We start from the raw sequence: 23,765 nt of genomic DNA, 5'->3' as shown, positions 1-23,765 counted from the left end.
CATCATCATCAGAACAAAAATAATTGAAATATTTTCCATAAAATGCACGTGCGTATGACTCGTATCCTGTTTACATTATACACACACACAAACACACACGCACTCTCTCAACACGGACAGTCGCCAGATAGAAAAAAATCAAAAACAGGCTGGATTATGAAAATCCTATTTTGAACGGATGATTACAATGGTGGACGACTTAAGCAAAAGTAGAGAGGAAACTAGTTAGTCTTGGCATGCTAATTAGTAGAGGTAGGAATCTTGGGGCACCCCCAGCTATTAGCTGCTTTTAATGTTTCGTACATTAGTTACAAAAATTGTACAAAAATCCTCTCAAGCTTAAAAAAACTACTATTACAGTATCAAGTTAACAGTTCAAAACAGTAAATAAAATACTCAAGTCCCCATTCTGTATCAGCAGCTTTGAACTACATTCAATAAATTTAATGTTGTGAATCAACCGTTAAAGTTGTTAAAAGTGCTCCCGTTATTCCATAATTTCCCTTCCGTCTGCTTTTGACATGTGAAAGTTTTAAAACTGTTTCATCATTTAAAGATAGATTCGAGTTAAGATTTTGCCGATTTAGGAGTATTTTAGACAAAAAGTTAATTAGGTTCACTCAGAAGGTTCGATACAAAAGCCTTCCAGAGAAGTCTACTGCTTTAAGATGGTGGCTGTTCACTAACGCCTGCGACTCTGTCATTTCGCAATTTGCATATACATGTGCTGCTAACCCGGCCGAGTCTGTTATTTCCCATCTAGTTCTTTATACATGTGATATCTACCATAGCATTATGTGGGCATAGTTTGTAGCGGCTGTCGGCCGCAGTCAGGTATCATTGTTTTTTTATCTGACAGCATGAGATGAGTCAGAGCCGTGAGTTGAGCATTGATGTTTACTCTCGGTCCGTTCCTCATTGCATCCCGAAGACCGCACTGACTGTCTTTTAGTTCCGCTTTACTTGGCATAGTTCAATAATCGGAATTTGGATGTTTGTGAATCGTTCTCGAATCTTCCACGGCCAGATCGCGAATAATCTAAGAATTGGAAATTGGAGGGATTTCTACCTACATTTTTGGGACATAAAGAATAGCTAATACCCTAGGAACGATGTGACGGAAAATTTTAGTTGTTTTGATATCATGATGTTTTCCTACCTCGGTATAATTTGAAACTGGTAAATGTCTAGTGTGTATTTTATCAACAACAATTTTCCTGATACCTTTGAAATAAATTCCGAATAAATTCACCACAGAAATGTTCACTTTAGATTGTGTATCCTAATGTTATGTTTGATGTGCTTCTGCAAGCAGAACTTTTCTGAGCATTGAGTGTTAGGGCCTCGGCCCCTCCCTCCTGAGACCTGGTCCACCTTGGGCAGGTGTTTTTATTAATTGCAGGTTGGACACCAGATGGGTGGAGTGGCCACAGCTGCTGGCAATGCCAATCAATTATCTTTATAAGCCAGCGGATGCCACCAGCTCGTTGCCCAATCAACTACTGTAGTCTGTTTACCACGTCAGTTGCATCTTGTGTACTTGATTGTTTATCTGATCATTTATCGATGTTTATCTTCTCGCCCCAGGTACTGACTTTGCGCGCCCTGGTCAGATTCCACCCCTGCCTACCATCCAAGCTTCCACGTCCCACGTCGGCTCAACTACCCCAAGCAGAGCGACCTACACCCGTCACCGTATTGCTTGTGCTTGCCAATAAAATAATACTCGCCACAACTCGTTTGTCTGCATTTGGATCCCCTCTCGTTGCAGACCCTAACATTGAGAATTTTTTAATTAAAAAAAAAAAAAAAAGCTATGGAATTGACAAATGCTGAAAATACAGTAATATCTCCACCAGTAAGTGAAACCTACGTAAGTAGGGGGCTATGTATTCAGTTCCATATGTCCATCCATTTGTTTTTAATGTTTGAAATCTGAAACCGAAGAAGTAATTAGATTCAGGTGTAAAAAGGTCGAAGATCACAGAGGTTTTGTGGTAACTTGATAACAGATACGGCTATTTAACTCAAACTTGCAAGGCAGGTGTATGACGAGAAGAGAAAGTGTCAAAGGTCAGAGAGGTCAGAAAACCCGTCTGGCGATGATTTGAAATTTGCTAATTGAGCAGAAGTCTGCTCACCCAGAGTGCTACTCCAGTTTTTCTAATATATTCTGTTAGTACAGCTCCAAAACGTCTTTAGTCTTAAGAAAAATCCAAAAAAGAGAGCTTCGTGTATTTTTCCCAAAATGTGTGGCAGAGAACAGTCATGTGACAGTTAAATCTCTAAGTATGTTTTTCTTTTCCATTGCCATTTGTTAATCACGTACATTGTCTTTTTTTTAATCCCCCTCTTATTAGACTTGACGTCCAAGGCACCACTTGGCATGGAGAACTGTGTTTCTTGACAAGCTGCCTGGTTAAATAGACCAATTTAACTTTCCTCTGAATCATGGGGGTTTGTATTGGATTTAAGGTATCAAAGAGACAGGAGAACAGATGTAATGAAGAAATCCTATTTCTGTCTCTTCTGTTCTCCAAACCATCCCTTTGTGGTTATTCTATCCTTCCCACAGCTGCCTTAACTACTTTTTCATTTAATTGTTTTTAGTCTTCCATATAAATTGTTGCAAATCTGCTGAAAACTACTCACAGGAAGGCTTGAATAACTGTACCTCCATGAATCATGAGTTTAACCATTAGGACAATTTCTGTTATCGATAGTGCATGTAGAACATTTTAAAATTCTAATAGAGTATATCTGCAATCACCTGTTTTCAGCTGCAGGTGAATGCTTGGAATAGGAACCCACGTTGCCACAGGAACCAGAACTGCCTTAACCAATGGCGTGTGCTGCTTGATGTCAGACAGCAACTTGTCGAAACCATAAACACTAAGTGCCTCCACCACGACGGAGGAAATATAGACAGTTTTGACACCAGCCACATAGTAAACTAGTGTTACATTGTCTGGCTTGCAGTCATCACGTTCCACCTGTAAAAGAACAAACTAAATTTGTCAAATTTGCATTTAAAAAAATTATCAGAATCCACCTGTAAAGGAACAAACTAAATTTGTCAAATTTGCATTAAAAAAATTATCTGAATCTCATGACGTTTTGCAATTATAGGACAGCATGAAGACCATATTCATGAATTTAAAAATAAAAACGTATTACCTTTCATTACTACGGAGCCCCTAAAGGGGAATACAATAAATTTAAACCATCTGGTGCGCACCAGAAACTATCAGGTAAATATTAACATTATGTGGCATTTAAGCTAGGAGACTTGCTATGCAAGTTAGCCAATTATTATTTTGTAGGATCCTCATTAAATATATCTAATTAATATAATTTGATGCTAAGCCCAGGCGCGCTTCGGACACCAGCAGTTTTGGCGTGCTAAAAATGATAATACAGAATTTAGTTGAGCTTTACTTCAATCTTGGACTCAACTAGCGCCTTAGCTTACTCTTTAACTACATTTAAAAAGTAAACGAGGATCTAAGTACAACAAAAGAAAAATTAGCTAACTTGCATAGCAAAAGTCCGCTAGCCTAAATGCTGTATAATTATAATGTATAGCAGATTGTTTCTAGTGCGCACTAGAAACAATATGGTGAGTGCAAGATTGTCATCGAAATAAATAAATAAAATAAATTTAAACCATCTGGTGTGCACCAGATATTATGTGGTGCGCACTAGATGGTTTAAGTTAATTTTATTTCTGTCAATGTCCCTTTTAGGGGCTCCGTACATTACAAATAAGTGTGAAGCACACAGTCAAATCGATTTCTGCTACTCATACGAATAGTTCAGGGTCAGTTACAAGAGCTACAGTATACAGGGTCGAGCATCATACTATATTTTGCCTTTGAGTAGTTTATACATGGAATAATATACGTATTTGCGCGTAAACTTGAACTGTTGAAGTATCAAAGCATTTTCAACTCAAAATAAGTAAGCATTTTAATTGAGCTTGTTAGATTTGTAACATTGTAAAACTGCATTTAAATTCTCTGATTGTCTGCTACAGCGTGTTAGCCTGGTACACCAGACTCAACGCTGTTCCAGCTATTGAGTCTGGCCACCCTTCCCACGGAAACAATTTCCAGGGCGGAGCAAGCCACAGCATACAGACAGCGGAGTGGACCAATCAGCGACGGGCAAACGTGACGTTAGTAAAATGGCGACTTCAGGATGACGGACTTGCGCGCGGAAGTAAACATATGAAGAGAGCGGAGTTTATTCGACATGGCTAGCGCGAGACAGATTGTTGTCAGTGACTCGTGTCGATGTGTTTTTGGTCATTTAAAACTGATTTTACCGTGGATTGGAACATATTCTCGGCTCTGCCGTTCACCGTCTGTGTTGCTGAAGGGACGACTTTCGACGCGCAAGAGTGACGTTGCTCGTGAAGAACACGTCACGCAAATAAACGAATCTGATTTGTCGATTGATTTTGTATCTGCTCGAAAAGGCCGTCAATGGGATGGGTCCCAGACTATTTCTCTCTGTTTGAAAAATACAGGGAGAATAGTCTGGCAGAGCCAGGCTAACAGCGTGTCTCCCTCCTGCTCCTTCTTTATTAGACACAAAAAAGCTGGCCAAGGCTTTGAAAACACAGAACTCATTAGCACGAAATGTGTAGGCTCAGCATTATGCATGAATGTTTTTGTTTTGAGGTAAGCCTTTTCAGAGGCCAAAAATCCATCTCAACAACAATATTTTAAGTGTGTTTCAAAAACAATGTTAAAGTGTAAAGGTTCTCTCTTTTTTTTTTTTTTTTTTTTTTTACCAAAGATTTCCAGGATTTTGCAAACGCTGTATTTTCCCGCCTGTCTGATGTTGTACTGTAGGTCAAATGAGACCTGCAGGCCGCAGTGGTTTGGTGTGTCAGCTTGCGTTCAGCACGATGACAACTAATTGGCGGAGGAGGGGGAGAAGGGAGCAGCAAGGTGGTAGCTTGTGTGCGCCATGAATCTGAGATGGGCACAATTTTCACAAAACTCAAGTAAACGCCTTGCATATATCAAAACAACTTTTGGGAGTAATCGCTGCGACACAAAGACGCAACGATTGTGTTACAGAATCGCCTCGCCTTTACATGGTGACGGCGAAAACGGAAGGCAAAGACGTAAACTTTTGATTGCGTCCTCCAAAGGGGAACAATTAGATTGCGGGGCTTGCTCCGCAACCATATATAGTGATACCTCGATATATGATCGCTTTGACACACGGCGGATTTTCTTCTGAGAGAAATCCAGGTTAGTGCAGGTTGTGAAACACACCATTGAAATGAAAATGGAAATGATCCAAAAATATGAGTGTGGGGTGCACATCCGTGAACTGGCTCAACAATGCTGTAGAATGTCGACGATCTCCGCGGTCCTGCTCCGCCCTCCGTTGGCCAGTCTTTATAATTTAAGGTGACAATTATTATGCACAAAACATTAAATGAGAAAGTAAATCTCAAGCGCACATCTCCCTCTCTCTGTCACTTCAGCGACGCGGTGCGTTCAGGTACAGCACGCAAAACACGTCCACCACATTAGAACCCGATTCGTTACATTATTACAGGAATTATTATTATTTTATTATTACGGTTTTCATTATTTATTTATTTTTTGTTGATATTTGTAGTTGCCATTTTTAATAGCACCAGCAGTATTTATTAAGGATTTAGTGTAGGTTTTCGGGCTGTGGAACAAATTCATGGAATTATAATGTATTCTTATGGAAAAATCCTGCTCGACATACGTACGACCATTTCGATTTACAAACAAGGTCCTGGAACGGATTAACTTCGTAAGTAAAGGTACCGCTGTAAATGGAATGCTCTCACGCCGATAACGTTAGCACTCTCACTGATCACTTTGGGCATGCGCAGTCGCTACTACTAAGCATTCAAAACAGCAAACGTGGCAGAATGTCGGCTTTAATTTATTGTTTTTATCATTTTAGATATATTTAATGTTCACATTTTGTGCCTTTTGAAGCAAAAGCCAAAACCACGTGGACGCCAATGCTTCGGTGGGCGGGTATGTTGTCTTTCGTGCTGAGGAGGTTGTTGTCAAGGAATTGCATCACTGGCTGTCACCTTTTAGAACTGCATTTCCCCCCATGGGCCTAGCATGAATACTACATCGTTTTCACCCGGAATTGCGAAATCGTTCGAATGGAGACGGAACCAAGACAGAAGGAACTATGTAAATGCAAACATGAAATTTATCGTATTCTTAGAGCGTCACCATGTAAACGGCCCCTAAAGAGACAAAGTTTTGTTTTTAAATGTGTATAAATGAAGGATAAAAATAATTGCACAGCAAAATTATGGAACCAGCATAATTACTTTGTTGAGGTTTTTGATCTTTGACATACAGTACATACAGTAATTAACTAGTTTTAACATTAATGTCCATACTAACCCTTTTGTCAAGCTGTTGAAATAATAGACAAAAGACCTGTTGATTATGTTTATTAGTTTCAGACTTATTAGTCCAGTATAAGTAAATTTAATTGTACTGTATTTTCCCTCTACCCCTTTATTACATTCTCCTGAATTGTTTTAGGACCCATATTCAAAAATTGAACCACAGTAATATCTAAAGAATAATTTGTATTTTAATGTTTTTCAAAGAATTACTATTTTTCACTCACAAAAAAATAGATAAAATAACAGGCCACTCATAAAGACAGAATTGAGTCGAGAGGGACACACTGACCTGTGCATAAGCAGTCGAGTCATTTAGGGCTTTCTGCAGGGCATGACTTAATCCTTTGGCTAGGTTCTGTTTTAGGACCAGATCAAGTTGGTTCTTTCGGAACTCAATGGACAAAACTGTGAAGGAGGAAACATATGTACAGTACATCGTTTTAACACATAATCTGTAAATACTGTCGATTCTATTTTAGAACATGAAAGTTTTAGAATTACCGGTGAGATAAGGTGCCCTTAAGCAAGCCTTCTTGCAACTTCAATACGGAATAAAAAAGTAATAATTCAAACAAACCAGAAATTGCAGTCTAGCTTCTTTTTAATCAGTTTTATGTTCTGAGAAAATGTGTCCTTGCATGTTTTGGTTAATCTCAGTGCAAGTAATTACATTTTAGACCTTCAATAGGTACAAGGCTTATCCGCTATAAGGGCATTGCACCTGTTCATCTTGACTTCATTATAATTTTTACAAGAGAATAGTTCAAACAAGTCTGTGTAGCAGTAATGGCATGATTACCTATATGAATAGTAGTGGAATAAGACATTTGAAGATAAACATATAAAACATATAACGTACTGTATGTGTATTTGCGGAGGTGGTTAGTAATTCGTTAAATTTACTCCATTACATTTACTTGAGTAACTTTGAGATAAATGTACTTCTAAGTGTAGTTTTACTAAGCCATACTTCTTAATTTTACTTGAGTAGATTTGTGAGAAGAAGAAATGCTATTCTTACTCCGCTACTTTGGGCTACACTAGTCGTAACATTTTTCCTCTTTATTATGCATATTAATAATAATATTAATAATAATTTTGCCAGAGATGCCAACAGTGGCGTTACCGGTTTAACCAATTTGACGTTGCAACAATAATCACATAGATCTATTATACCAATCAGACTCAAGCTTGCCATTCTATGATCATGCCGGCCTGTCGAATAACATGGCATCTTTAAAGCACCGTAAAAAATGTAAAGATTTTAACCTCTCTCCCCTTTTTGACCACGGAAACCAGAGATATGATCCTTTTAGTTTCATGATTGGAAATGTTTTCTCCACTAGAGGGCACTCATGTTCTTTAGACGACTGATGCTTCATTTCTGTGTTTCTGTGTTTTTTCTCTCGACGGAATTCAGTGTTTGTTTTTTTTTGTTTGTTTGTTTTGTTTTTTATTTGTTTGGCTTAATGTGGTTATGTATTACGTTATAGTCTTCTTCTACAAAGTATAATAATGAGTTCATATACATAACTTTGTGCTGAGAAAAAAAATATTGTTTAAAAAAAATCGTAAGTTACTTACTTGAGTATTTTTCTTGAATATTCATATAATTTTTTTACTTGTACTTGAGTATATTTTTTGGAGGTCTAATTTTCCTTTTACTTGGGTAATAATATTTTGAAGTAACACTACTCTTACTTGAGTAAAACATTTCGCTACTCTACCCACCTCTGTGTGTGTGTTTGTCTTAATAAGCAATTCAAATCTAATAATAATAAAAAAAAATGAACTAGGACTACACATAGCCGGCTTTCCATGTCAACTTCAGTATTTGACTTCATTAGCAGTCAGTTACAGTGAATGCGCTTAAATCAGTAAACTACAATAGATCCTACTGTAAAACTTTTTTTTTTACCTGTTTTGACCCAGTACTTCTCCGTGATGTTGCATGGTAGAGGACCTTCCTCATTTATGGTGCTGCTCGGTAGTTCTGTAGTTGTAGTTATTAGTGGTACCGTTTGGACTGGGATAAACACAGTAGCAGGTAATTTTGTTGTTGTAGTTGTTGCTATTGTGGTCGTCGGGGCAGCTGTGGTGGTGTCTGGAGTAGTAGTTGCAGGTGTTGTACTAGTGAATATTGTGGTGGATGGAGCGAGGGTTGTAGTGCTTGTGGGTGTTGCAACAGTAGTGGTTGCCGGTTGTGTTGTGGCTACTGTGGTCAGTTTGAGGCTTGTTGATGGCTGCATGGTCATAGCATCTGAGATATTTACGGAAATATTTACAGCGACTCCAGTGTTCTCCGCTGGTGCTGTAACAGCAACGGTGCTCACAGTAGAAATGGTCAATGAGGACTTTGTTGCTGTCAAAGTTTCCACCTGAACATTTTCCTGGGTCATGTTGCCCAGGCTTCTAGTGGGTGAAGCCACAGTCGACATGAGCGGTGTATTCGCGCTTGCAATGTGGGTTGAGGTGTTGGTGGTGGGCGACATAGTGCTCGGTGTATTTTTTATAGTCGTTGTGCGCTGAAAGGACGTTCTAGTGCGCACGGCCACAGTGGTGTTCCATTGATGGGTGGAGAAAGGGCTGGTGACATTTGGAGGAAGGGTGATGTCATGGTCACCAACTGTAGACAAGAGAGACTCGGGAACTGTGGGGAGATCCCAGGCAGGCAGGCTGCTGACTGAAGCCTCTGTAGATTGGACATCATCTACATCAAAGACATTAAAAAAAAAAGTATTTATTATTTCTCTCTTTGAAAATGATGAATAAAAAAATCAAACGTGCAAGGAACAAATAGACATTGCAAAATTCTCAAAATATATCTTTCTGGTTTACTCCCAATCAGAAAAGAACCAATGCATGCGTTTGATCACAGCCTGAAATAACTGCTTAAGATGGTGAGCCTGTAAAGATTATGAGATATCATTCCTGAGGCCTTACTGTGATAAGGACACTGGAAATGCACCCATATTTGCATATTTCAGGGGTAAAAGCATCCATCTTACTGCACTTGAATAAGTATAGCATAAGAGAGTGTATAATAAGCAGGATACCCCTATCAAAAGACAATTATATGTCATATATGAACAAAAAGAAAAGTTAATGATGTGCTTATCGTCATAAAATGCGGGCAAGTATTTGAAAGAATAAAATCCAATTTCAAAGGTGGAACCACCGATGAATAGTAATACAAAGGCCTGCAGTATTCTATTGCAAACATGAGATGCATGCCAATAGGAGGAAAAGAAGATGCTGGAGGGGACAAGAAGGTAAGAAGGAGGACTGGGATTGTTTCAATATGTTGCTTTTCTCTGTATTCTAATGTAATATCATATCCTATGGAATTTCTCAAATAGTGGGGCCCCCAGGGGGGCGCAGAGCGATGCCAGGGGTGGCGCATGTGACCTCGGGGAACATGCTTTTTTTTCTTTTTTTGCCGTACTAGAATAAAGTGTACTTGCGCATCCACTCAGTGGCTGGCAGTGGCGCTCATTTTCAAAGTGCGCGCAGTATTTTTGAAGTAAGCAAGAGCACACAGACGAGCTGTCTGGAATAAATCGATGTCTATAGGTCATGCCACAGCATCTCAATGGGGTTCAAGTCTGGACTTTGACTTGGCCACTCCAGAACGTGTACTTTGTTCTTCTGAAACCATTTTGAAGTTGATATACAGTGTTTTGGATCATTGTCTTGTTGCAGCATCCATTCTCTTTTTAGCTTCAGCTGTCTGACAGACGCCTCAGGTTTTCCTGCAAAACATCCTGATAAACTTTTGAATTCATTCTTCCATTAATGATTGCAAGTTGTCCTGCCCTGAGGCAGCAAATACAGCCCCAAATCAGGATCCACCATGTTTCACAGTTGGGATGAGGTGTTGATGTTGGTGAACTGTTCGATTTTTCCTCCACGCATGACGTTGTGTGTTACTCCCCAACAATTCAGCTTTGGTTTCACCAGTCCACAAAATATATTGCCAAAACTTGTGTGGAGTGTCCAAGTGCCTTTTTGCGAACATTAAACGAGCAACAATGTTTTTTTAGACAGCAGTGGCTTCTCTGTGAAGTCCTCCCATGAACACCATTCTTGACCATAGTTTTACATATACTGTAGTTGATGTGTGCAAGTAGATATTGAACTGCGCCAGTGATTTCTGTAAGTCTTTAGCAGACACTCTAAGGTTCTTTTTTACCTCTCTGAGTATTCTGCGCTGAGTTTTTGACGACATCTTTGGTGGACGGCCACTCCTTGGGAGAGAGGCAACAGTGCCAAACTCTCTCCATTTGTAGACAACTTCTCTGACTGTCGATTGATGAATAGCCAGACTTTTAGAGATGGTTTTGTATACTTTCCCAGCTTTATACAAATCAAAAATCCTTGATCGCAGGTCTTCAGGTAGCTCTTTTGACCGAGCTATGATGCAGATCAGACAATGCTTCTTATCAAGACATTTCTTACCATGTGTGTGTTTAATAGTGGGCAGGGCAGCTTTAAACAACTCATCAGTGATTGGGTACACACCTGACGCAAAATGTTTGGTAAAAATTGGTTTCAAATGCTCTTTAAGTCTCCTTTGGCAGAGGGTTTGCTTACTTATTTTTACCCCTTCTGTCATTGTTTGCATACTATCCTCATTAAAATATGAAAACCTATAAATGTTGGGTGGTATTAGTTAAAGCAGACACTGAATTTTCATCAGTGTGATTTTGACAAAGATCAGATCACATTCGATGGTGATTTTATGCAGAAATGATGGAAAATCCAAAAGGTTTAGTTACTTTTTTATCCTACTGTAGCAATCTCAATAGTGTTCTCTGCTGCCATACTCTATTGAGGCCGATCCAGTGGTCAGTTGGTGTAACTGCAAGTAAATGTTTGGAATATGAAAAATTTGTGTATAATATATTGAAATTTATGAATAACCATGTGTAGAAATTTATGATTAACCATTTGTCCAGTGAAGTAGACATCCTGCACCCCCAGTATATTTTTGAACACGTTACATAATTGCGTCACTGTTTTTATGACTGTTTTAGTTTAGTTTTAGTTAGTATGTAATTGTTTTTTGTTTTTGTTTTTGTTTTTGTTTTTTTAATAAGGAGTTAATTTAAAATATACATCTTTCTGCAGATTATCTGTAGTTTTCATTACTGTATGCCTTTTATCTTATTTTGTAGACTTTAGAAGCAGCAAAGTATAAGGCAGTTTCCAGAATAGCCCAGAAAATTCAATCCAGCTTCAGTGATGAGTGCCAACAGAGACATTGGTGCTTAGGTGTAGGATTCACAACGAGAAGTTTCAATGGTTTTCTTATTCAGGGCTATGCATTGTGCTTATAGTGTTGAAAATGTTGAAATTTCCTACAAATTGTTTAAATGTTTATCAAAGCATAAAAGGGATCAAGAGTTTCTATTCACAATAGAATCTTGTTTTATGTTGAGTGTGCGCAAGTGCATGGAGTCTACTGGATGTCAGTAACTTCATGAAAAAAAACATATTTTTGAAAAATAAGAAATTGAACTTTATTTTTATGTCCTAAGAAGAATAAAAACGCATCAGAAAAAATTCTTGACCAAGATTTCATAATTCCTGCATCAGAGGGTTAAGAAAGCCTTGTTTATCATTAACAATTTATTCTACTATTCTATTTTAGCATTAGTGTTAGTGGGAGTAAATTTTGAGGTAGTCCCTTGTGTAAAACTAAAAAGTTAAAAAAAAAAAAATACTGATGGAATTGACTTGACGTTCTTTTAAACTGCACCGGTGGCTTATGGTGATACTACAAATTCAAACACTTATGCGTTCCCTTCCAAAGCATAACTATAATGAGCTTTTTTGTGCAACAGTGAAAGATATTGTCCTGCTCAAATACAGTGGAGCAAATAAGTATTTAGTCAACCACCAATTGTGCAAGTTCTCCTTCTTGAAAAGATTAGAGAGGCCTGTAATACCCCTTTCCCACTAGCCAAAAAACCCATGTCAACCCACTAACAATCGGCTTTTGGTGGCAGCGGGAAAGGTGCAGCGACCCGCCTCGACCCATGTCAATCAACCCGCCAAAAATCAAATTATCATCATTAAAATCATTTCGGCTCTGATCGTCATGCAGTGTGAAAGCAAAACCTCGGGTCAACAGTCAACACCCTAATCTACGTGGTGACGTAGGCTCTTACGTGATGCGTCATAACTCCTTTCAATTTCAAACCAAAATTCACGTCGCCTACGTTGCCTCAGCACAAGCAGAGTGTTGATCCTTTGCTGCATTTCGATCATTTTGAGGGCAGTAAAAAGCATGAAAACAGAGAACACAAATGGAAAGGAGGCTTCCATGTTGCTCTGCATTGTTTACTTCCTTGAACTGAATGAATCCGGTCGCACTTGTTGACGCGTATTTTAGCATGGTGACGTCACGTAACCTTACGCACGGCGGAGAAGGGGTGGGGGGTTAGACGGGTGAAAAAAAAAAAAGACACGGCTTTTTTTGTCAATGGGAAAGGTGCCAAATGCCAATTGCTAGTGGGTTGCATCGACTTGCAAAAAACGCCCGTTGACCCACTAGTTTCAGTAGGAAAGGGGCATAATTGTCAACATGGGTAAACCTCAACCATGAGAGACAGAATGTGGAAAGTAAAAAAAAGAAAAACAGAAAATCAGATTGTTTGATTTTTAAAGAATTTATTTCCAAATTAGAGTGGAAAATAAGTATTTGGTCACCTACAAACAAGCAAGATTTCTGGCTTTCAAAGAGGTGTAACTTCTTCTAACGGGGTCTAACGAGGCTCCACTCGTTACCTGTATTAATGGCACCTGTTTTAACTCATTATCGGTATAAAAGACACCTGTCCACAAACTTAGTCAGTCACACTCCAAACTCCACTATGGCCAAGACCAAAGAGCTGTCAAAAGACACCAGAGACAAAATTTTAGACCTGCACCAGGCTGGGAAGATTGAATCTGCAATAGGTAGAACGCTTGGTGTAAAGAAATCAATTGTGGGAGCAATTATTAAAAAATGGAAGACATACAAGACTGCTGATAATCTCCCTCGATCTGGGGCTCCATGCAAGATCTCACCCTGTGGCAAAAAAATGATAATAAGAATGGTGAGCAAAAATCCCCGAACCACACGGGAGGACCTAGTGGTCACTACAGTGGGCAGCTACTGAAACGAACATTTCCCTTTAATGCAGTGGTTTCTATGGTTTAACTGCATAGACAACAACAGTAACAAAGGCTTCTATCAGTAACAAAATGCGCCACCAGGGACTCAAATCCTGCACTGCCCGACGTGTCCCCCTGCCGAAGAAAGTACACGTCCAGGCCCGTCTGCGGTTCACTAGAGAGCATTTGGATGATCCAGAAGGGGACTGACAGACTGTGTTATGGTCAGATGAAACCAAAATAGAACCTTTTGATAGAAACACAGGTTCTCGTGTTTGGAGGAGAAAGAATACTGAATTGCATTGGAAGAACACCATACCCACTGTGAAGCATGGGGGTGGAAACATCATGCTTTGGGGCTGTTTTTCTGCAAAGGAACCAGGACGACTATCTGTGTAAAAGAGGGGTTACGTGAAGGCCACATAACTCTTCCCTTCTCTGATGAGGGGCCGGGGTCAGTTTGTAACAGAAAAAGTGTGACGATTGCAGGAGTGCCTAAATGTAAAGATTTATTGTTTTTCAGAAAGCCACAATCAAATAACCCTTTCTGGATTCTTTACAGAACAAAAGTAAATAACATAACATAACATAACATAATTAATAACATTATTAATCAAATAGATAATAACCCTCTCTGGGTTCTTCACAGAAGAAGCCAGGAAATAAATAACACAAGCAAAAAAATTAAAATAAAAAAATAATTGTTCAAGGGGCCAGACCAAATGTGGAGGCGGGCCGTATCCGTAGTTTAGGGACCCCTGGTGTAAAGGAAAGAATGAATGGGGCCATGTATCGAGAGATTTTGAGTGAAAATCTCTTTTCACCAGAAAGGGCATTGAAGATGAGACGTGGCTGGGTCTTTCAGCATGACAATGATCCCAAACACACAACCAAGGCAACAAAGGAGTGGCTTCGTAAGAAGCATTTCAAGGTCCTGGAGTGGCCTAGCCAGTCTCCAGATCTCAACCCCATAGAAAATCTGTGGAGGGAATTGAAAGTCCGCTTTGCCCAACGACAGCCCCAAAGCATCACTGCTCCAGAGGAGATCTGCATGGCGGAATGGGCCAAAATACCAGCAACAGTGTGTGAAAAGCTTGTGAAGAGTTACAGAAAACGTTTGGCCTCCGTTATTGCCAACAAAGGGTACATAACAAAGTATTAAGATGAACTTTTGGTATTGACCAAATGCTTATTTTCCACCATGATTTGCAAATATATTCTTTAAAAATCAAACAATGTGATTTTCTGGGGTTTTTTCCACATTCTGTCTCTCATAGTTGAGGTTTACCCATTTTGACAATTACAGGCCTCTCTAATATTTTCAAGTGGGAGAACTTGCACAATTAGTGGTTGACTAAATACCCCACTGTATGTGTTTATTGATTTTTATAAACTAATACATAGTTTTAAATAGAGGCCTGGAAGTGTATTTAATGCCATTATTTACTGCAAGCATGTTTCTTCTTCTAAGGTAGACCATGACTTTCATCACTGTCATATTTTTATTTATTTGTCTCTTTGGTAAATGGTAAATGGAGAGTACTTGTAGTGCATAGAGAGTAGTAAATTTATCTACACATATGTACACTGTGCCCAAATCAGCTGCCATGATAGGTGCTGCTAACCGCCTCTCGGGACAAATCGGGTTCAGTGTCTTGCCCAATCTTTGACCGTGGGTAGTCGTAGCCAGGAATCGAATCACTGACCCTTAAGTCTCAGGACAACTCAAGGTACTAATTGTGCCACAGCTGCAGTTTATCTCTCCCAAAAATGACATCTGAGGGTTGGAGGATTTGTTTGGAAGTAAACAATCGCGAAGCTCCAGAGTACTACAAACGTGCTCATAATGATTTGCTTTATCCAATTACAAGCGTTTGCGGCAAATTTGGAGCATCAGAGGCCTTTGATGCCATGTTCATTTTAAAAGTACGGTCGAGATTTCGTTCCTCATTGCTCCACGTTGAACCCCAAATCATAGCCGATGTACTGCTAACCACAGAATGTGATGCAAACCAAACAACATTTCCTTGCTACAGAAGCCTGTTACATCTAAAAAGGCTTGTGATTACAGCTATGGTCGGGACTACGGTGCGGTCGCTTTCACATCTATAGCTTGGAAGTTAAGCGAGGTCTCGGACCCACTGTTTGGTCCACACCAGAGATCGCTGGTTTTGTATTCACACCAGCCCAAAAGGCGGTACCACAAACCTTTTAGGTTTGGTCCTGACCAAATAGGGCAGGTGTGAATACGCCCTAAATTAGACAACTTACTTACATTTACAAATTTTGCGCGATTTCGTGCAGTGACCATTCAGATCCAGTGTTAGCAATCAATCAAATGAGGCTGATGTGTTAAGCAGGAGTTTGTCTTGGTGAAAGTCTGTGATGAGTGTTGATCTTGTTTATTAAAACTTACCAAGAGTGGTGGTGCTGTTCCTGTTAGAGGTGCTGTTGCTGACGTCAACAAGAGAGACATTGTCTGGATTTACAGTCTGAATCTCATTGTTAATGGATGGAATGGTGGATAAAGATGTGGATGGGGAAGTTAAAGACGATGCTTTTGTTGTCGAACTAGAAGAGGAGGACGCTTTAGATGATGACGGAGATGAGATTTTGGTCCAAGCGGCCTTGGACAACAGTCCTAAAGGCTTTCTCATGACTGGTGTGTCTGGTGTCTCCGTGAGGACTGCCTGCCTAACCCAAGTGGTTGACTCCCGTGGTAAGATTGGCAGGTTTTCTGTCTTTGTGTCCACTGGTATAGGTTCAGCACTAGCTCCTCTCGTAAGTTCACTTTCTGAGAGGACCTCCGTTTCTTCTCCAGCAGCCACGCGATGTTCATTCCGCAGTAATCTTATAGACTCGGTAGTCAATTCCTGACTTGGTTCAGTCCTTTCCGTTGCATCATTTTCTTTATTTCCATTCCCCCAGGTTGCTAAACTGGGTGCAGTGGGATTCAATAGCAACTCTGACAGCCTCTTAAACTCAGGGGGGTCAGTCACATCTGCAAGAAAATAAAGAAAAGAGGAAAATGGTTAGGATTTGAGTTTGTTAGGGTTTGGTTCATTTCCTGTTTAGTGTGTCTTGTCCATGTTATTGTCTTTTGTTTTCACCTGTTGTGGCCTGTTGTGTATCTACTAATCGGCTTCCTTTCGTGTCATTCATATATTCCTCATCGTCTCGTTACTCCATGTGGGGCTGCAACTAACGATTATCTTTTATAATCGAATAATCAGACGATTAATTAAACGATTGATCATATAAATGTCACTTTTTTCAATTACCTTCACAATTTAACTTGAAGTTGTTTTAGCCATGTTGCAAGTAACAATGAAGACAAAATGCATGAGTATTTCTTTCCCCAAAAAATATTTTATGAGAGATTCTTGCTTTAACTGTAGTCTGCAACTGTACTGTTATGAGTACATAAAACTTGTTAATGTTTTTATTGAAGGTTCTGGGTATAAAAAAATAAAAATAATTTCTCATTACAAGAATCAGACAAAAGTCCTGTTCATTCAAAAAAATAAAAAATAGTCCTGCTGATTGACTTTTTTTTCTTGTGCTTTTTTTTTTCTTGTGGGAAAAGTGCTGATATAAATTGTGTCAATGACTCATTTATTTTCTTTAAACAAACTAAACAACAATATTGAATAAGGAGGAGGCAGACTGTAATGAATCAATTTATCAAACAGTTGTTCAAAAATACAATCCAAATCCAATTTAAAAGCACACTCTCTTGTATGACAATTTACAGTTTGAATGGGAGTTTGTGTTGAAAGGAGATTAAGCTGTTGTATGAATGGGTTTAAGTGTGTGTGATTTCTTTATAAAAAGAAGTGAGACAACTTTACTATCTGATAATGACGCAAGTGCTAATATGCTTCTTCAAAAGACAATACAAATACAAAACGGACTCTTAAGACACTGATCAGCATAATTGCTAACTATCTTAGTGCTCCGTGTTAAGTAGCAATTTCTCATCAACAAAGAATACAAACAATATAACTGGCTTCATTTATTCACCTCTAAAAACACACCACTCACGACAATCTCACTCTAGCCTAAACATTGTGGGTAGCGATGTAGAGAAGAAAGACACTGTCTGTATTGTCTCAACACTTGCTGATCTTGTGCCCCATACATCATAAACCCAAGAAACAGCATATTTATTGAACAGAGCACACTCTCTTTCTCTCTCTCTATTGCTCTATCACTGGCGTGCGCGTGGCTTCTCATTGCACAAAGACAGGGACCCAAAAGGGACTGCTCATAGCTGCCGGCAAAAATTGATTATCAAATTTTTCGGCAACTAATTTATTAATTTTCATCGATTAGTTGTTGTAGCCTTATCCCCATATCTGTGTTTTGAAGCTCCCAGTGTTTGTTCATTCCCTTGTTGCATTATTGTCAATGTCAGCGTCCATGCCATTTGTCGTTCTGTGCCACCGTCCTGCCTTTTTCCCAGGGAATTGGTTTGTTCTAGAGATGGGTTGACGAGGCAACCCATGGCTGCAACGCTCAGATGCATGGCCACTCTATTGTGTAATGGTGATACCTGATGGATCTTAATATTTTTTCAAGCAACATTGTTAACTGACAGACTTATTTAGTGACCTCTAAAATTACTAAGGCCATTGTACAAGGCCATTGTACTATTTATATCTGAATATATACCAAATGTTTGACTGATATTTATTTTAATATAAAGTCAATTCGTGTGAATAATAAAGTTAAAATTAGTAAAATTGTTGTACTGGGATGTTGCTTACGTAATGCCGTAACATCTAAAAGAAAGCTGCGGGAAATGATGAAAAAGAGAAATGAAATAAAATTCGATTTTTGCCGATATAAGGTCAAAATCATCCCATACCGTAGAGTGCTTTCTTTTATTCTACTGTTCTAGAACAGTTTTTAATTTTGCAGTGGCTCAGCGAGGGGGATTTTTCCTCAGAGGTTCTAGTTTTGAAATGATCCTTTCTATTGGCGACTGGTAGATGTGTTTCCGAAAATACTCGGGACAGTTTGACAGCTCGATTGGCAAACGATTCAGCGGCTGCATCAGTCATGTGACTTTTTTAAAAAGCAGTACATGCGCCGATGCATCGGTGTGGCACTACCAATTTCTTGTTTATACTCTGGCTTTTGATTTACCTTGATACTTTTTGGATCGATTTTATATGTGCTTTGCCCATAAACCTTGCCTCCCTGTTTCCTCGACTTTGGGGAAACAGGGAGCCTGACAAAAATAGGTTGCAGTACTGGCTAAAAGTATTGGCACCCCTGTGATTCTGTCAGATAATACTCAATTTCTCCCAGAAAATGATTTAAATTACAAATGATTTGGTAGTAATATTTTCATTTATTTTGCTTGCAATGAAAAAACATAAAAGAGAATAAAAAAAAAATATATTATTATCATTTTACACAAAACTATAAAAAATGGGCCAGACAAAAGTATTGGCACCCTTTGAAAAATCATGTGATGCTTCTCTAATTTGTGTAATTAACAGCACCTGTTACTTACCTGTGGCACATAACAGGAGATGGCAATAACTAAATCACACTTGTAGCCAGTTAAAATGGGTTAAAGTTGACTCAACCTCTGTCCTGTGTCCTTGTGTGTACCACATTGAGCATGGAGAAAAGAAAGAAGACCAAAGAACTGTCGGAGGACTTGAGAAGCAAAATTGTGAGGAAGCATGGGCAATCTCAAGGCTACAAGTCCATCTCCAACGACCTGAATGTTCCTGTGTCTACCCTGCGCAGTGTCATCAATAAGTGTAACGCCAGCGGCACTGTGGCAAACCCCTCTAGATGTGGACGGAAAAGAAAATTTGGCGAGAGACCCCACTTCTGACCCAGGGACATAAAAAATGCCAGGCTGGAGTTTGCCAAATTATACCTGAGGAAGCCAAAAACGTTTTGGAAGAATATTCTCTGGTCAGATGAGAAAAAAGTAGACTTTTTTGGAAAAAGTAGTTTACAGGGGGGGAAAAAACGAGGCCTTCAAAGAAAAGAACACGGTCCCCACAGTCAAACATGCTGGAGGTTCCCTGATGTTTTGGGGTTGCTTTGCTGCCTCTGCCACTGGACTTCTGGACCGTGTGCATGGCATTATGAAGTCTGAAGACTACCAACAAATTTTGCAGCATAATGTAGGGCCCAGAGTGAGAAAGCTGGGTCTCCCTCAGAGGTCATGGGTCTTCCAGCAGGACAATGCCCCAAAAGCATTAGAAAATGGTCAGAGAGAAAGCACTGGAGACTTATAAAGTGGCCAGAAATGAGTCCAGACCTGAATACCATAGAACACCTGTGGAGAGATCTGAAAATGGCACCCTTCAAATCCCAGAGAAGAAAGAAGAATGGTCTAAAATTCCAGCTGAGCATTTTAAGAAACTCATTGATGGATACCGGAGGCGGTTTTTAGCAGATATTTTGTATAAAGGTTGTGCTTCCAAGTATTAGGCTGAGGGTGCCAATACTTTTGTCAGGCCCATTTTTGGAGTTTTGTGTAAAATGATAATGATTTAATATTGTTTTCATTCTCTTTTGTGTTTTTTCATTGCAAGCAAAATAATGAAAATATTGCTACCAAGGATTTGTAACTGCAATCATTTTAATTTCATTTCATTTCAGCTTATTCACACACACATTCATATTTACAAAGTGTACATCATATCAGTGCTGAGCATTTTCAGGGACAAATTGAGCATTATCTGACAGAAGTGCTGGGGTGCCAATATTTTGGCCAGCACTGTATATTCTCAAAAAGATGTTGGAGATGGAAATATGAAAAGTAAAGTTTAAAGAAAAATATTGGGTTTGCAGAATTTTCTTCACGGTTGTCTTGGAAAATGACTTTTTAGTTTGAGTTCTTTGCCAATCCCAACTAGACAACTGCCCTTAAGCACACACAAACACATTAGGCAATGCATGTGCATAAGCTTTTTTTTTTCTCTACTGCCTACACAATCATGTGACATCGCTTTGAAGCTCTTAAACTCCAACTCTGGAAAAATAGTAATAATATCTAAAGTAGGTCGCTTAGCTTTTGGAGGATCAAGCATAGGGAATTTATTTAGATGTTTCAGAGTGAATGTATTATGTTGCAATAGCCCACACATACACAACACACACACACACACATTTAATTGCTTACTATAGATACTAATCTGATGTGTTATGATGTTCATGCTGGATTTATTTTCGTGTTGTATTCATTTTCAGGAGAAGGCTGTGGTATTCTTTTTAAAAAGATTATATAGATACGATGATTTATGACAGCGTCACAATTTCATAGTTTTCCCAAAAGATGGAAGCACGGCAGATATTCTTGTGAGGAAAATAAACAAGGGTTCCAAGAAGGTTAGTGCGGGTAGTGAAAAAAGGAAAAAGGTTACCAACGAAATTAAGGAAATGATAGAATAAAATATGAGCGTTATGTGCGCGTCAGTTAACTGGCTCGACAATACAGCTGGAATATATCTAAATATATATATTTATATATGTACAGTGCCTTGCAAAAGTATTCGGCCCCCTTGAACCTTGCAACCTTTCGCCACATTTCAGGCTTCAAACATGAAGATATAAAATTTTAATTTTTTGTCAAGAATCAACAACAAGTGGGACACAATCGTGAAGTGGAACAAAATTTATTGGATAATTTAAACTTTTTTAACAAATAAAAAACTGAAAAGTGGGGCGTGCAATAATATTCGGCCCCTTGCGTTAATACTTTGTAGCGCCACCTTTTGCTCCAATTACAGCTGCAAGTCGCTTGGGGTATGTTTCTATCAGTTTTGCACATCGAGAGACTGACATTCTTGCCCATTCTTCCTTGCAAAACAGCTCGAGCTCAGTGAGGTTGGATGGAGAGTGTTTGTGAACAGCAGTCTTCAGCTCTTTCCACAGATTCCCGATTGGATTCAGGTCTGGACTTTGACTTGGCCATTCTAACACCTGGATACGTTTATTTTTGAACCATTCCATTGTAGATTTGGCTTTATGTTTTGGATCATTGTCCTGTTGGAAGATAAATCTCCGTCCCAGTCTCAGGTCTTGTGCAGATACCAACAGGTTTTCTTTCAGAATGTTCCTGTATTTGGCTGCATCCATCTTCCCGTCAATTTGAACCATCTTCCCCGTCCCTGCTGAAGAAAAGCAGGCCCAAACCATGATGCTGCCACCACCATGTTTGACAGTGGGGATGGTGTGTTCAGGGTGATGAGCTGTGTTGCTTTTACGCCAAACATATCGTTTTGCATTGTGGCCAAAAAGTTCAATTTTGGTTTCATCTGACCAGAGCACCTTCTTCCACATGTTTAGTGTGTCTCCCAGGTGGCTTGTGGCAAACTTTAAACGAGACTTTTTATGGATATCTTTGAGAAATGGCTTTCTTCTTGCCACTCTTCCATAAAGGCCAGATATGTGCAGTGTACGACTGATTGTTGTCCTATGGACAGACTCTCCCACCTCAGCTGTAGATCTCTGCAATTCATCCAGAGTGATCATGGGCCTCTTGGCTGAATCTCTGATCAGTTTTCTCTTTGTTTGAGAAGAAAGTTTGGAAGGACGGCCGGGTCTTTGTAGATTTGCAGTGGTCTGATGCTCCTTCCATTTCAATATGATGGCTTGCACAGTGCTCCTATAGATGTTTAAAGCTTGGGAAATCTTTTTGTATCCAAATCCAGCTTTAAACTTCTCCACAACAGTATCTCGGACCTGCCTGGTGTGTTCCTTGGTTTTCATAACGCTCTCTGCACTTTAAACAGAAACCTGAGACTATCACAGAGCAGGTGCATTTATACGGAGACTTGATTACACACAGGTGGATTCTATTTATCATCATCGGTCATTTAGGACAACATTGGATCATTCAGAGATCCTCACTGAACTTCTGGAGTGAGTTTGCTGCACTGAAAGTAAAGGGGCCGAATAATATTGCACGCCCCACTTTTCAGTTTTTTATTTGTTAAAAAAGTTTAAATTATCCAATAAATGTTGTTCCACTTCATGATTGTGTCCCACTTGTTGTTGATTCTTGACAAAAAAATTAAATTTCATATCTTTATGTTTGAAGCCTGAGACAGAATGTGGGAAAAAACAAAACAAAAAAAAAACAGAAAATCACATTGTTAATTTATTTGCAAATAAAGTATTTGGTCACCTACAAACAAGCAAGATTTCTGGCTGTCAAAGAGGCCTAACTTCTTCTAACGAGGTCTAACGAGGTCGAACGAGGCTCTACTCATTACCTGTATTAATGGCACCTGTTTTAACTCATCATCGGTGTAAAAGACACCTGTCTACAACCCTCAGTCAGTCACACTCCAAACTTCACTATGGCCAAGACCAAAGAGCTGTCGAAGGACACCAGAGACAAAATTGTAGACCTGCACCAGGCTGGGAAAACTGAATCTGCAATAGGTAAAAACGCTTGGTGTAAAGAAATCAACTGTGGGAGCAATTATTAGAAAATGGAAGACATACAAGACCACCAATAATCTCCTTGATCTGGGGCTCCATGCAAGATCTCACCCGTGGCGTCAAAACGATAACAAGAATGGTGAGCAAAAATCCCAGAACCACACGGGGGACCTAGTGAATGACCTACAGAGAGCTGGGACCACAGTAACAAAGGCTACTATCAGTAACACAATGCGCCGCCAGGGACTCGAATCCTGCGCTGCCAGACATGTCCCCCTGCTGAAGAAAGTACACATCCAGGCCCGTCTGTGGTTGGCTAGAGAGCATTTGGATGATCCAGAAGAGGACTGGGAGAATGTGTTGTGGTCAGATGAAACCAAAATAGAACTTTTTGGTAGAAACACAGGTTCTCGTGTTTGGAGGAGAAAGAATACTGAATTGCATCCCAAGAACACCATACCCACTGTGAAGCATGGGGGTGGAAACATCATGCTTTGGGGCTGTTTTTCTTCAAAGGGACCAGGATGAGTGATCTGTGTAAAGGAAAGAATGAATGGGGCCATGTATCGAGAGATTTTGAGTGAAAATCTCCTTCCATCAGCAAGGGCATTGAAAATGAGACGTGGCTGGGTCTTTCAGCATGACAATGATCCCAAACACACAGCCAGGGCAACGAAAGAGTGGCTTCGTAAGAAGCATTTCAAGGTCCTGGAGTGGCCTAGCCAGTCTCCAGAGCTCAACC

The 23,765-nt window shown here is 39.5% G+C and overlaps 1 protein-coding gene across 5 annotated transcripts in view; it reads right to left on the bottom strand.

Moving 5' to 3' along the window:
• Nucleotides 1-23,765, bottom strand: part of kiaa1549la (KIAA1549-like a) — a 220,515-nt gene that overhangs the window by 119,035 nt on the left and 77,715 nt on the right. For all 5 annotated transcript variants that reach the window (XM_057837451.1, XM_057837452.1, XM_057837453.1 and 2 more), the window contains exons 2-5: nt 16,014-16,598; nt 8,355-9,146; nt 6,726-6,841; nt 2,771-2,993 (exon numbers count right to left, since the gene is read on the bottom strand). In XM_057837451.1, the coding sequence (XP_057693434.1) occupies nt 2,771-2,993; nt 6,726-6,841; nt 8,355-9,146; nt 16,014-16,598 (1,716 nt within the window). The remainder of the gene's footprint in view (nt 1-2,770; nt 2,994-6,725; nt 6,842-8,354; nt 9,147-16,013; nt 16,599-23,765) is intronic.

Source organism: Corythoichthys intestinalis, chromosome 5, assembly GCF_030265065.1.
Source record: "Corythoichthys intestinalis isolate RoL2023-P3 chromosome 5, ASM3026506v1, whole genome shotgun sequence".
Taxonomy (NCBI): domain Eukaryota; kingdom Metazoa; phylum Chordata; class Actinopteri; order Syngnathiformes; family Syngnathidae; genus Corythoichthys; species Corythoichthys intestinalis.
Note: the sequence above shows the minus strand (reverse complement) of the source record. Positions and strands in the feature narration are given on the sequence as shown.